A 15,704-nucleotide genomic window follows, 5' to 3' on the forward strand; every position below is an offset into this window, starting at 1 on the left:
GTTAGCAAGCTAGCCTAGGCTGCATTAGGTAGAGCATCTCTAGTAGGTCAAGGGAGGCGATCCTTCCTCTGTACTCAGCACTGCTGAGACCACAGCTGGAGTGCTGGGTCCAGTTCTGGGCTCCCCACTGCAATAAGACAGACATGGACATACTGGAGTGAGTTCCATGACGGGCCACAAATATAGTTAAGTCATTGGATCATCTGAAGTAGGAGTTGAAACTTGAATCATTTTGCTTTAAGACCATAATTTCAAAAATTCTTAACACTGATACATTTTAGTACAGAATTCCTTCTTGACAGATGATAAGTTGGAATATATTCATTGTTATCTTTTTAAAGAAAATGTTGTTACTGAATTTTCTTAGGAATCTGGTTGGCTTATTTCTGGTTGGCTTGTTTATGGGTTGGGGCTAATACTGACTTTACAAGATAAACATAATACTTTGGTTGTATTAACTCTTTTCATGAGTTTACTCTGTTAACAATAGCTTTTGATGTTAGATGAGGATTAATGTGCATGTAATGTGTGTGAAAGTTTAATCTTTCATTAAGTTCTTGGTGCCCAATCTTAGTTATTTTCACTTTGTTTTTATTTGTTCATAAGGAATGTGACATTTCATTACAAAAGGAGCAGCTTAAGTTACTTTGGAGGGGTTTGTTCTGTCACCAGAGGAGTAGGAGTGAATGAGGTAATCTTTTACCACCACTAAAATGAAGTAAAATAGAAACTACTTTATAACTATAGAATTAATACGTTACAGTATTCAGAGCTTTAAAGATAATTTGCATATTGAAAAGTTAAGACATCTCACAGGCAATCACTATAGTACTGCTAACTATATTTTTCTTTTTAAGATTAATTTGTTCTGTCTGCATTATACTGTCATGAGTATCATAAACTTTTTTTTTTTTTTTTTTTACATATTTGTCAAATACAGACCAAAAATCTCAGACTAAAGAATTTGAAATGTAGCACTGAAACTCGTTTGGGATTTTCTCACTGTAAGAGGCTTGATCTTCTGAGGTGCTGATGGCATGTAGCCATTACTAATTTATTTTAGCTTAAAAGCTAAAACCATTAAAGCTAGTATTGATTTTTTTTTCTTAGTAATATTTTTATCCTCAGAATAGTGTTAAATCTAATATGAAAATCTCATTTTGATGTGGGTTAATCATATTACACAAAAACTGTGTTGCCTATACAGTAAGAAACAGACTCCTTTCTGTAGGTTGACCATTGGACAGGGATTCCCTCAGAATAAGAGGAAGATTTTTCCATTAGAGACTTAGTTGTGTTTGTTTTCTTTATATGCACACAGAATTGTGATTGGCTGGACAGAATTACTTTGTGATGTAGTAGGTATGTGGTAAGCCAGGATGAGCTGGGATAATATTCATTACAGTAGCTTATACTCTTACGCTTTCTTTCTTCTTTTTTTTTTTTTTTTAATTTGCTTTCCTCTTCAAATGCAGTATGGCCTCCCATTGGCCATGGCACAGGAATTAGCACAAAGTCTTGCTCAGAACCTTGGAATACAGTGGGAGCCAGCTGCCAGAAAACCGAGTATGTACATGGAGTCACCTTTTGTCCTCCTTAGCTAAATCTATAAATACTCTTCCTTTATAATATTCGAAATGAACACGAAACTTTTAACCATAGAAAAAGACATTTTATTTTTGGAAATATAACCGAAAACATTTCAGTTTAACCAAAGTGAGAGCCACCAGTTCAGCGCTCGTTTTGCAATGACCTCAGCAATGTCCCAACTTAGGTTAGATTCATAACTGACATTCAAAGGTATAATGTAAAAACAACATCAGTTTAACTCAGAATTCCTTACCTATTATAACATAATCTGTAATTCCTACAGAACTGTTACTCTTTTTTTTTTTTGAAAAACACCTTATTTATAACTGAAGAAACTGTAAGAAGTTGTAACCTACTGACATTTGTTCAACTTGGTATCTGGCTGCTTCACAGCTGGATTAGATTGATGTGGCCTTAACACATGTGGGGTGTTGATACAAAAGCTGCTGCTAAAGCCTGTCTGGGGAATAAGGAACTTTTTTTTTCCCCACTTGTATGTTGTAAGCAATTTGGCTACGTTATCTCTCTGTTTCTTCTGTGAAACTGTGAATGATAGTAGCAACTTTATTTTGGAATCACTTCAGAAATCTGTGAATTAGGAAGCAATGTGAAGGGAGTGTTGTTTCGTAAAGCATCACTTTTGAACTGTGTAAGCTTGGAAATAGCTAAAATATTTTGTTTTCTACATTGTTGTTTTCTGGTTATGGATAAAGCAGAGTTCATCTAATGTGGAAATCAATATTTTTTTGTCTGTAGGATATAAGGATTTTTAAAATGCTAGCTTAGTTTCCTTATTTAGATACCCTTTATAGAGGAAGATTAATGAGAGACCTGGATAGAGGAGAAATAGCCATAGAAATAATTGTGAGTATTTTCTGTTGAGGAACAGCATAGATTTAGTGCAGTAACCAGAATACAGAATGTTAATCTTTAAGACGTTCTTTCTTTGGTAGATGATTTTTATGGGTAGTTTATAACTTCTGTTTTACCAACCATAATACATTGATCTTTTGGTTTTATTTTATGAATTTTGTCACTGTTGACTTACATGCTATAGCTGTAAGTAAACTAAATCCACTTTCACTTAATTACTTTTTCTAATGAATTTTTGGCTGATTCACATATTGCTATTAATAACTATATGACAAAGAGGAAAAAAATATAGCCTGTCCTGTAACAATTTTCCTTCACGGTGTTCTGTACACATTTTAGGTTGGAGGAAGTGGGAACATTTTTAATCATCAGTATCGTGTACTACACAGAGCCTTGTGCTGCCTGTTTTGAGAGCATGTAGGGAAGAATGTTGCCAGGTATTTTTAGCTTTTTATACTGCCTGAAACTTAGTGTCGAGTCAAGAATGTGCACATATAAGAATGTGAAATGACCACATTCATTGTAAGTATATTAACAGTTCTTCAAGTGGGCTGGTTTTTAGGGCTGTACAGCGATGCAATCAGCTAAGCTTTGTATAATTAGTCAAGGTCCATTAGTTATAGTGAGTACTTCATTGTAAACATATTTATAACTGGTTTCCTTTTCTGTTGTATGTTGGTCTTGTCTGAGAAGAGTGTGACTGCACTGAATCCTGGGGTGGTTGCATCATGGAGGAAACAGGGTAAGTCCTAACAGTAACTGAGGGCTCTGGAATGAGTTCATAGTTTACATTATGACATAAATATTTATGTACTGGACTTTGTCCATGTGTTTTATTACCAATAATTGAAAATCTAGCAGCCCAATCATTTAGCTAATTGGTTTATCCTTTTCTATTTTTCTTTGCTATTGCCATTTTAGGAAGATATTCATGAATCTTAGATTTTGAAGTTCAAGGGAGTGTTATTCTCTAATGCTTTGTTACACTTAAAATGACTCAAAAGTAAAGAATGTACATTTTCAATGAAATAAACCCATACTTTTTCCGTACAGGTGAAAAGCATCATAATACAGTTTTGATAAGTGATATTCCTATTTTCTTCATAATTTTAATTATTTTTTCCAATTCCTTCAAAATTCTAATTTTGAATGAGCAGATCTCTCTTCTTCTGTTCAAGTGAATAAAAGTAGAAAGCTGAATGCTTTCAGCAAGTGCTCTCAGTCCTTAACTAAACAGTCGTTGAAGTCTGAGGGGGAAGTATATCTATATAGGACAAGACCAAGGTCCATTGCCCTCTACACACTGCCAAAGGTTCTGTATATTGTATTCTTTCTTTCTATTGTAAGCAATTGGGCAGAAAAAGAGAACTTCTGAAACATAGGTTTTTGAGTCCTAAGGTCCCTTCCTGCAAAATTCTTTCCCGCTGCAAAAATCCTGGAGAAAATTAGTTATAAATAAGACAGAAGGAGCTTAGTTTGTTCACATACGATATCTGGAAATTGGTTCTGCAGTAGAATTATTGTGTGGCTTTCCTGTGGGCTTGCGTTTGCCAGCCACCTTATGAGTGCAGCAGAGAATTACAGAATGTTTGTTTCCGTAATATGAAGTAAGGCATGGATCAGAATAGATACTAGCTTCATTCTCATGGTGAACTCATCAAAGTAGCTGTCTCAGATAGAAATGTCAGTAGAAGATGTTGTGGAACAAACCTCTTCTGCAGATAAAGTAACAGTAAAAAAAATTGCCAGGAGCAGATTATAGTCACCCAGAAGCTGAAAAAGAAGCAATGAATGAAATAGGTAAATTGCTGCAGTGTAAAGCCTTTCACTTAAATCCATCAGTACCAAAATACCTTTTATTTTAACACAATAATTCAATGGGGAAATGTCAGTTCAATAGCAGTCAAGCAAAGCATCCTTTTCCAATAACATTTGGGAAAGGAATGGAGAACATCCTTACGGCACTGTTACCCCCATCTTTGTGTGTGAATAGTTCTGATTCCCAGATCTCAAAACATGGCTATTAAAATTATTTGATGGTTTCTATATAAGAAGTGACTAATAAAATATGTTTTCATCAGAACGGGAAAGATATGGGGAACAGGAGATCGGAGAGAAGTCATCATAATCAGCATAGTAAATGATTACTGTCTTATGGTGTAAGAACTAGGGAGATGTGAAACAAGCCTGACAAATAGGTGGCAAAACAATCAGGATGAAAATTGTTCTTGTACCAGTCTATAATTAAGCTGAGAAAATCCTGCTGTAGCTCCTTGTAGATGCTAAATGAGTTTGGGATAACTCATGGGAGAAAATACAATGAAGATTTTTAAATAAGACTAAACAAGGCTTCCCAAGCAAGTTCTCGAGCAGAAAATTGTTGGAAGCTGGAAAAATATTCTGTAAATAGTAGTACACTGCTGTTCTGCACACCTTCCTGGGCATTTTCTCTGGGCCAAAATCAGAGATGAGATTTGGGAAAAGTTTGCTTGTTTGTTTTTGTTTTGTTTTTATTTATTCTGACCCTGTACAGCTACAAATGGCTACAAATTCTTTTTGCTTTAAAAAATTAACCTTATTAACAGGATCAGATGACTTGAACAGTTTAAAAACCCTAGCATGAAAACAGGGATCAGGAACATAACCCATTTTTTAAACTGAAGCTGCAGGGAAAACAAACCATAAAAAAAATGGATTATGCATGCAATCAAGAGGGTGCATAGCAGCTTTTTATAATAATGTGGTTTCATATTATTAAGAAGATTCAAAGACCATGGTATCCTATACCATGGATCTATATAATAGAGATACAAAAGTGCAAACTGTTCTGAAACTCCTTTTATTTTGTTCTGATTTTATTCTTTGAGATGTAAATCTGAACTGACATACACAGTGGCTGTAAGAAACAGGGATTTACAGTGTAAAAAATGTTATGACCCCTCTGCCCTCTTCCAGTAACTGTTGATGCATTTACTCAGCTACTTCTTTGCTATTTTAGGGTTTATCATTCCAGGAAGTTCTCCAAGTGCAGCATTGCAGAATACAAAGAATTTTTACTTCGTGGGGGAGGTGCTTGTCTTTTCAACAGGCCAACAAAGGTAATAAATGTTTAGCAGAGGTGGTGATTACCAACACATTATAATGAAAATGCAATTGTTCCACTAACACCCATCTGTTTTCAGATTTGTGAAAATATCTGTGTGGGTATTTTCTTGAGGTTACTTGTAATTAGCTGAATGTTCATCCATAACATTTAAAAATAATCTTGAGGAATCATGCAACTTGTTTTCCATTATTTTTTCATGCTCAAATAATGACAAATCTTGCAGTTGATTTGTGTAGCTAGATACATCCCATTTTAGAATAAATGCTCTACCTATTAATCTGAAAGTAGTGCAAAATAAATCCAGAATTGAGTTTGTATAGCACATGCTCCACATCCACTCTATTCTTGGGCTCTTCACCTGACGTTGTTAAAAGGAATTTAATTCCTAATGTGGTAATTGGCAAATCAACAGATTTTACATCATATAGGCAGTAGCAGTATTGTTGAAGTTCGTTTCATTTTATTTCAGGTACAGAGCTAACAAAGTTTGTAATTTATAACAGTTTCCTTGTACCATCCACATTCCTTTTTTTTTCTTAAAAAAAAAAAAAAAATCAAGGTCATTTTTTTTTCTGCCTAAGCGATAAGAGCATGACATTCCTCTAAAGCAGCTAAGTAGTGTAAAAATACTCCATGTGGCATTTTTTGCAATGTAAGATCAATCCAAAGTATTAATACACTATTTAATGACAATGTCAAACTTGCTGTCCTTGTAGAATTTAATACAGCATGGAGTACTAGACTGTTCTGTTTGCTGTGCTGTATCCTTTGGGAGACCATTACCTTGCACAATTAACTAAAAAAAATGTGCTTGTTAGTGTTTTTAATCTTTTCCTAGGGTAGCAGTTTTTGCTTGCAGAATAAGAGTGACAGAATTGTTACAGAAAAGAGTAAGTGGGGAGAAAGAAAAAGTTTCATTTTTTGTGATTAAAATAGGGTGATGATTGTCTAGCAAGGTAATGGGAAGCAATTGTCAAATTGCATACAGAATAAAAGTGCAGTTTACTTCAATGAAAGTGGTCCCAGGAGAATGGTTGAATTATCTTTATATGTTATCTGTGTTAGTGTTTCACAACTTCAAAATCAAAGGTCTTTGGGGGAAAAAATCATACATCATTTTGAGTCTTATTATTTGGAGGTAGGTAAGTGAGGTGGAAAATAGCGTACTTAATCTTGAGATAATTAAAATGTAGTTGTGTTAAGCAGTCACCATGATGTCATTTTTAATTTGAGCTTTTTAGTTTGTCTGTGATACATATGAACATTTGATGGTGTCCGTTTAATGCCACAGGAAATTTGTTTGCTTTTGTTCTTGAAATTCTCTGATTGACCCCTTTGCATTATCTTACCAGCTACAGGTCAAATAACCAGGTCTGTTTGATAGAGAACTGAATTTCAGGTTCAGAATATCAGATGTTGATGTTTCCACAGAAGCACAGAAATAACAATGGCTTATAGAGAAAGAAAAAATAGTTTTCTCAATCATGTTGACATTGCTACTAAAGAAAAGTACATATGGTTATTGTTTCAGTTTAATTTTGCATCCAGCACCCAAAATTACAGGTGCTGTTGATTATCTATGGAGTTTATGCAACAAAAGGAAAATATTTTCTTTTTTTTAATGAGGTGATATTGTTCCTCTTTTTATTTTCTTTCTTTTTTCCTTTTTTTTTTTTAAAGGAGTTCTAAAGCAATCTTAGACGATTAAGCTCTTCTCTGCCTGACTTTGATTATAATAGAATTTACCAATCAGACCTTACCAGTTGTTGTTACCTGCTGTTACCAGGTTGTTACTAGCAGTGAGTGTTCTGAGAGAGAGAGAATAGGGAGTGAGTGGAAAGATGTAAAATGGACATGAGAAAAAAAATGCAATAAGAATAAACTAGTTGAACACTGTAATGTAAGAAAATGTAAACAAAAATTACTGACTCCTGTCGTGGTTTAATGTACAATGTCTTAACTGTCCCTTAGAACAGCAGAACCAAAAATAATACAAAGAGCCTTGAGATTTTAGTCCAGCGCTAGGCTTAGGGGTCGACAAGAGTTTTGATTTACCTTTTAAAAAATATTACACTTAGAATTATTCTTAGATTTTCTTTCTTGCCACTATCAGAAAACATGGTGTAATTTGTGAATTACTGAAGAGTTTATTTCCTGGTTATTAATTGGGGAATGTATTGTTTTTCTCATTTAATTTTCATCCTGAACTGTAGAATATATCTATATTGTATTTATCTGGTCCTGGGAGTAACTGCTTAGCACTATTTATATTTATCTATGTTATTCCAACTTAATAAGACACACAGTAGCCCAGGTAGTTTTAGTAGTATTTCTTAGTGTTATTATTTTCATGCATGAACACATTACACTGGAATAGACGGAAGGTAATTGCAGGAGCAAGTATGGGTACCTGAGTAGATCCTAGAGATCATATTACTGACTGTTTTCTTAAAGGAATTGTCAAATTATGCAAGTCCATGACATTGGAATGAAGTTCAAATGTTACCACTATGAGAATTATTTTATTGTCTCAGTTTATATTTTTCTGGGGTGAATATTCTCTTAAAGGGGGCTAGCAGTCAGGTGGTTTAGCTGTACGTATTTCATGTCTGCACGATTCTGACTGGCTGCACTTGAAAGCCATGCAGCATGCCCTATCACTGTAACAAGGGATATATTCTCTGTGAGAGCGTGTCTGTAGCATTGCAGAGATGGGCTGTGTATGACAAAAAAAATCATTTGATACTATTTTTATTCTTACTTTTGGGGCCGGGGGTTTGGGGGTGCTCTTTTGCTTTCAGCTCTTTGAAACTACTGAGTGTGGAAATGGATACGTAGAAGCAGGAGAAGAATGTGATTGTGGTTTCCGAATGGCAAGTAAAGAGTTCTTATATCTTATTCCACAAGTTTGCCTCACAAAATACATTAAGATAATTAATATGATTGGTAAGAGAGGGGGAGGGGTTATGGAAATTAACCTGTTTTGCCTTTTGCTATGGAAAAAATTAATTAAAGGACTGTTAAAATATTTTTTTCCAGTGAGAATGAGTGCAAAGGTAAAGTCTATACTCAGAACAGTCTTTCTGTCATTTTAATGAAAAGGAGTTACTGTTTCCTAGCATATTTAGCATTGCACTATGGAAATGTTTACCCCTTTCCTTTTCCTGGATAGTGTGCCTGGAATGTAAGGTTCCTCATCAGTGTTCTGGAGATATGTGTCTTTGTTCAGACAATGAGTAAGCTGTTGTCTTATTCTCTAATGTAGAAATATTTGTAGAACTTTTTTTTTTTCAAAAATCTGTCCTATAGCCTTGAGACCTAGTTCTAGTAATTAACTATAGTTACACATATAATTAATTTCCTTAATTGTTTTTCTGCATTTAACACAATTTGACTACTCAGCATGCATTGGTACAGGCTATTCCCCACCTGTGTAGAGGCTTCGGAAAGTGTGAATCTACTTACTACTATAGCGCGTATGTCACCGTTTTCCCCTTACTTTACGATTTGAGCATTGCAAAGGATATTTTCAGCTGATAATTTCAAGTCATCAGTGCTAAAGTGAATCTTTTATCTGCTGGTACATGATAGTTGGTTGGAAAGATTGGGAAAAATATTTAAAATTGAAAATTTAAAAGATCACTTAATATTTTCTTCAGGAATGCTATGCAGACTGTTGTAAGAAGTGCTCTCTTTCTAATGGAGCTCATTGTAGTGATGGACCCTGCTGTAATACATCATGTCTTGTGAGTGTTCTTGCATTGTATCTATTGTTCTTCTCAGTTGTCTGTGGAAGTCATGCACTTTTTAAAGTTGCAAGTGTGATTTATGGAGAATGAAGAGAAACAACTCAAATATAGGCTGAGACTATTATTCCAGACAACATTCCAGTGGTTACTGCTCCAAATATAAAGGGAATAATAATTGCATTAGATTCATATTCATGTAAAAATGACATTTATTTGTATTTATCTATCATAGATTTAGAAAAAAAAAGATTTTGAAAGTATTGCATACTTCATTTTAGCCTTTAAAAGGTTAAGAAACTGGAACATTTTTCAACACTTTGAAATAGCTGTTGAGGTTGTGTTGTTTTGTGGTTAGACAAGCAAAAAAAGCACAAATATATGCGAGTTTAGTGTTTAAAAAGCATTAAAACGAAGAGTAATTCCAAACAGGAACCTTTAATTTTGCTGTTACATTATCTTACTGTATTCTTCATTTTCTAGTTTTTTCCACGAGGCTATGACTGTAGATATGCAGTGAATGAATGTGATATTGCAGAATTCTGCACTGGAGATTCTGGCCAGGTACGTATGCAACTCTCTCTGCCCAAATTATTGATATTTGCTTGTACTCACTTCACACCAATTTAAGAGGAAGACCCAGACTGACAATCAGTCCTGTCATATACCCTCAAATAACTGTACTCAGGGAAGGGAAGAGTGTTTTTTTTTTTTTTAATTCTAACAAAGGTTCTTAAATATAACAACACAAACCAGTATAAGCAAGCAAACAAAATCTAGTGGACTCAGAATATGACTTTTTTGGGTTGGTTTTTAAAACTCATGAGTTTTATTTTTATATCTGTACAATATTGGTGTCAGACATCCTCCTGTACTCTCTGCTTTGTCTATAGTTTAATTACTAAGAATATACTGCAGATGTGAATGGGTTCAGAGTTAATAACAGTAAGATTTCATGAAATAAAACAGTTTAAAATGCAAATGTAGAAAATATAGACAATTACAACAAATTGGGAATAAAATGCTATGTTTTTAAGAATGCACACGTGATTATTTTATAAATTGTACACGTTTCTCTTGAAAATACTTGGATAATTCTCAAAAGTACAGGAATAAAGAGCAGACAAAAGGTTATTTTGAGTTCTTTTAAATAGTTAACATTCAGCACATCTTCCATTTTCACAGTAGTATTGACTTGTTAGGTCATGTATGTTTCTTTTCAATACTGAATATTTAGCTCCAAGATTATATAAGAACTTCATAACTCCGCTGCAGCCTACTGTATCAGGTTCTTAACTTTGAAGACATAAGATCTCATAGTTCTCTTTGGGCATTGGCTGTATTGTAGATTACAATAAATTAACAGTAACCTCTTTGAATGTTGTCTTCTGAGACATTCACACTTACAGATAGTAGCTATTGGTGAGATTTTATTGTAAATCTTTCATTCTGTAGGTGGAGGCTTCTCAGTGGAGGAGAGAAAGGGTTTTTTTTAGCTGGAATGGCTGTCCTGAAAGTATTGGCTATGATGTACATTGCAGCACCATGCCCTTTCCAAATCTTCACCAGTCCCTTTTTTGTTGAAGAAAAGCACTGATGCTGGTGTACTCATAGCTTTAGTAATCTGAGGCTTCTGGGGCTAATGAATTGTTCGTATCAAAAATTTTTGCAATGCCAAGAGAAACCTGACAGTTAACATGATCATAATACAATATGGCTCTGTAATCAACAGGGTGGTAGGCTACAGCTAAATGTTCTCTCACTTTCTTAGTGGGACTGAGAATGTAGTGGCAGTGTTGCACATGAAAGCAAACATGGCCCCAGTATTTGTAAGGAAATATCCTGTTACTGAGCACACCTGTTTCGCTTTTTATTTTGCCTCACCTCCTTAATTTCCATTGGGAATATGCGGAAAGTTAGAATCAAACCTTGTATTTTATAGCTCAAGATGTTAATTTTTTCATTTTTATAAATAGCTGTAAAGATTCCTCCAGTAATTATGTTATCTACCTCCTTTGTATGTTTTGCAATTGTCACTTAAAACCAGGAATATTCCATATGTGATCCTTTGACGGATTGCAGTACACATGATAAAAAATAAATAAATTTTACTCCTTTTCAGTGTCCACCAAATCTTCGTAAACAGGATGGATATGCCTGTGATTCTAATCAGGTATGTAATGTTCTCAAATCTCTGCACATCAGTTAATACAATTTGACCCAATACAAGTTTTTGTTTTTGTAAAGATCCTGTCTTCTGTATTTCTACATAGATATTGTCTTTTGGACATCAGTGTTGTTTGTGCTTAATACACTCTGTGAATAGTAATGATTTGTAGTTTGAGTAAGATCTGCTTGGTATCTTTACGTTTTTGCATGTAGAATATGAAATCATAATCCGTGTTCTTTACAACTATGTAAATGAGAGATACAAAGCAGCTGCTGAAATTTCAGCGCATATTAGACACCAACTGACTTTGAGAATCTGAGCCAAAATGTGTGGTCCATCTACCCAAATTCATGAAAACTATTATACACTCCAAGATGTGGATGAAGAATCAAAAATCAAAAGACATTTGTCAGGGGAGGAGAATGAAAGGAAACAGTGGTCAGTTCTCATTGCTAACATGTTGTGTTTTGTTTAGGGCCGTTGCTACAATGGTGAATGCAAGACAAGAGATAATCAGTGCAAATATATCTGGGGATCTAGTAGGTTGACTTCTACTACCTTAAATGTATTTTATTTCTACTTCGTTATTGCCTTTGTTTTATATTTTTAGTGTTTTACTTTTTGTTTTTCCTACTGTAAGTTAAAAGGTTTCTGCACAGTAGACGACAGTGTGAAACTGTGACTTGATTGCCAAACAAAATGTCAAGTTGCATGCTTGTTTGGGAGTGGTGACAGTGAGATTGTTCAGACCTGATGTGGTTGCAGACACAGACAGGGCAGCAAATGCTGGACTCTGGTGGAGTTAGGTGAGATTAGCAACTCTGAGTTACTATTACCAGGGAAAAAATGGGTTTCAGGATTTTTTTGTTTTATAGTTTCAAACGTGGTTTTGGTTGTTAGGTTGTTTTTTGTTGTTGCTGCTGCTTTGCTTTTAATGACAGTTGTCAATTCCCTTATCGCAGCACTGGTTCATGCTAAAGCTGCTCCTACCCTCTTTGTTGAATCATCCTATATTTATGAAAATTCATACATTAGTATGTATTTAATTATCCATATTACAAATTTAAACCTAGATGTAAACCTGATTGAGTAAAATAGAATTGTACTTGTGATGGGGTTTGCTTGCAGCTGAGAGGGGATAACTACTCAGTTTAATGACTTTGGGACAGTTCAGCAGAGCAGACCTATCAGGATGCTCTGTACTCTAGCACTTAATGTTTTCTTGAGTTTTGTCTAACTATAACTGCTACTGCTGCTTATGCCTATCTGAGACTCAAGAGTGTTTTAATTTTTTGGGGGGGGTGAGAGGTGAGGGATTTATTATATAACATTTATTTGTTTTTACTTTACTTTATCATCCTCTATATAATTGTGGTGCCTTTTTTCAGTGATTTTCAGAAAAAAAATGAGCTTGTTAGCAAATAATTGTGGTTTTAAATCTGTTAGTTCAGATTTTTACTCCTAAGAAGCAGTAGAAATCACACTCTGACTGTTCAACCTTGATTTATCTATGAACTCCTAAAACACAAAAAACAAACAAAAGAAACACCTTGAGTTGCTATCAGGTGTTGTTGTATGTCATAGATATCATTTTTGATCTCCTGAAATACAGATCAGGAATAAACGCAGTGGGAACAAGTAGATTAAAACTATGTGTAGATGTTATGAAGTAAACAAAATAACAAATAGAGTTAAATTCAAATGGAGAAAACAACACAGTTACTTTTATAAAAGTTCAGAGCAGATTTTGAACACTGGGGGTTATTTAGAAGAAAACATCTGTAGGTATTGCAGTTCTGTCTGTGCAGGTTCCCACTGTGGAAAGTGCTATCTCAGTACATACAAATGGTTAGATTTATAAGTTTTGTGTTAAAAATAATAGTAATACAACTGCAATAAAAGATTACGCAAGTTTTCAAAGCGCTTGTGTCACCATTAGAAAGTACAATCCTTTTCCTTTCTTCATCAATAGAGTCCTCAGGATCTGACAAATTTTGTTATGAGAAGCTTAATACAGAAGGCACAAAAAAAGGAAACTGTGGAAAGGATGGAGACCGATGGATTCAGTGTAGCAAACAGTAAGCACGTTTAGTAGAGACAATTGGTATTTTTAAATATATTGGTTTAATATTTTCTACTTTTTCATCAATGCATCAGCAGTTTGTTTAGCATTATTTTGAATATTCACCTCACAAGGTTTGCAGCTTGAGAAAGTTCCATGTCTGTTTCTGAAAAGTCCGCAGGTGACTCAGCAATACATTTCTAAAGAATTCTAGGTTTTAAGGATAATATTGTGTAATTTTTGTGCTCTCAGACGGCATGGGGTACAAGGCAGCAAAAAGTCACGGGTTTATGTATAATATACAAATGCCTCAGAATTGGTGGGGATAAATTAGGCTGCAGATTAACAGTGTTTGCTTGCTAGAGTGGCTCTGAGACTGTTACTACGTTATGCTCTTTCAGGTTTGTTCCAACCTTTATTTTGACCAGAGAGGAGCATTAGACATTTGAACAAGCTATATAGGAAATGGCTGATTTTTATTTGTATGTGCACATTGCTAGATGAATATTTGATTAAATTTCCTTTTCAAGTCAATGATTATTAATGGGTAGGCTTAACCTTCTCCTGATTTACTTACTATTCTGTAATTTTTTAGAATTTTTTTTTAGAATACACGTAAAAATTGTACTGGCTAAACAGTGTGTTCCCTCTTTGACTGATGTTAGTTACATGGTGTTATTTTTTATTTTGGGTTACATGATTAATTTCAGATAGGAAAATTAATATTTCAGGTAAGGAAAGAAGTGGTTAAATGGATTTTTGTACATATGAAGAATGGTGGTGGTCTGATATGTATACCAAAACCCTAATTTGTGTAAAAGCTTTTTTTTTTTTTTTTTTTTTGTCGGTAGAGAGATGCAGAAAAATGGTCTAACTGAAGAGCTTTTTAAAATATTTGCAGTTTTAACAAATACAGTTTCCAGCGCTCATCCAGCTGTTTGTATGACTCTGGGCAATTACAGAAAGAGATGGAAGCTTTAAGTGGGGACCCTTCCATTGAAGGAATGCACATGTAAAATAACAGCAAATAAAGTAGATTCTTTGATAAAATTCATGCACACCGTCATCTTATTGATTGTTATTATGGTTCTGTGCTCCTGCAAGGGAAATAAAATGCAATCAAAAATTTAAACTTCACATTAATGTATGATGTCCAAGCTGTTAAGATGTAGGAAAATGTAATGTAGTTTGATAGGACAAAGCTGTGTACAATTCGCCTCCTTTTCATTGTATTATATTTAGAGCACAGATGAAATTTGTTCATGTGAACTTTATGTGAATACTGTGCACTGGTACATTAGAATGCATAACTACTGGTTTCTGCCTCTTGTCATTTACACCAAATAGCATTTTATTTCTACACTTGTACTCTGAAAGTCTATCACGTGACTTACTGTCCTATATTACTTAATGTGATCATCAGCAGCATTGCTGGTCTTTCTGTTTTGTAAATTTATTTCATACCATTTCAGTAACTTTGATTTTTTGTTTTCATATTACAGTGATGTTTTCTGTGGCTTTTTGCTCTGCACTAATCTTACTAAAGTTCCACGAGTTGGTCAAGTTCAAGGAGAAATTATCCCAAATTCATTTTATCATCAAGGACGAATAGTGGACTGCAGGTAAAAGATAATTTTGCTCTGTCAAACCTAAATGAATGAACAGAACATAAGAATAAATGTAAAAATACATGATTTAAAAGTAATTGATATCTTACAGGAAAATTATTGTTCTCAGCATTGTTTCTTCTGATTAAAAGAAAATATTCCACATTTAAAGAGGGTGAAATGTGGGTTGCTCTCCTGATTATTCTGTCTCAACTCTCTATTAGCAGTACTTCACAGTCAGAATTTAATGGTCAGCATTATATTTTTCTGGAAAAAATAGATCTGTAATTACCAAAGACCCATGAATTAAACATAATATCCTCAGAGAAATAAATACCTATAGGGAAAGTGAAGGTTCAGAGGGAGAGAACTGTGAGGAGTTGCGGCTGGATAAGATGTTAAGTTACAGTTCAGTTAAAGGTCAGGTAAATGGATTTTAGTTTGCTGTGCACAGTACTGGATTTGTATTTAAAGACATTGGAAACATTACTGTCACACTAAGAATATTCTGTTATATAGTTAGAACCTGAGTGAACAATGATTCTGAAGT

The 15,704-nt window shown here is 34.3% G+C and overlaps 2 protein-coding genes across 14 annotated transcripts in view; one reads left to right on the forward strand and one right to left on the reverse strand.

Annotated features, from left to right (window-relative positions):
- Nucleotides 1–15,704, forward strand: part of ADAM23 (ADAM metallopeptidase domain 23) — a 75,085-nt gene that overhangs the window by 38,275 nt on the left and 21,106 nt on the right. For all 12 annotated transcript variants that reach the window (XR_014586195.1, XM_083842241.1, XM_083842244.1 and 9 more), the window contains exons 12-22: nt 607–691; nt 1,476–1,566; nt 3,157–3,205; nt 5,462–5,561; nt 8,371–8,442; nt 9,229–9,315; nt 9,799–9,879; nt 11,438–11,488; nt 11,961–12,024; nt 13,458–13,563; nt 15,050–15,169. Coding sequence is in view for 11 of the 12 variants with exons in the window: in XM_083842241.1 (XP_083698367.1) it covers nt 607–691; nt 1,476–1,566; nt 3,157–3,205; nt 5,462–5,561; nt 8,371–8,442; nt 9,229–9,315; nt 9,799–9,879; nt 11,438–11,488; nt 11,961–12,024; nt 13,458–13,563; nt 15,050–15,169 (906 nt within the window). In the remaining variant the exon portion in view is untranslated. The remainder of the gene's footprint in view (nt 1–606; nt 692–1,475; nt 1,567–3,156; nt 3,206–5,461; nt 5,562–8,370; nt 8,443–9,228; nt 9,316–9,798; nt 9,880–11,437; nt 11,489–11,960; nt 12,025–13,457; nt 13,564–15,049; nt 15,170–15,704) is intronic.
- Nucleotides 13,571–15,704, reverse strand: part of DYTN (dystrotelin) — a 71,619-nt gene continuing 69,485 nt past the window's right edge. Inside the window, exon 14 of one of the 2 annotated variants that reach the window (XR_014586201.1) lies at nt 13,571–14,644. The gene's annotated coding sequence lies outside the window, so the exon portion shown is untranslated. Of the gene's footprint in view, nt 14,645–15,057; nt 15,197–15,704 lie in introns of those variants that run through there. The other variant, XR_014586202.1, reaches the window with a different exon arrangement.

The sequence above is a fragment of the Anser anser genome (assembly GCF_964211835.1).
Source record: "Anser anser genome assembly, chromosome: 6".
Classification (NCBI taxonomy): domain Eukaryota; kingdom Metazoa; phylum Chordata; class Aves; order Anseriformes; family Anatidae; genus Anser; species Anser anser.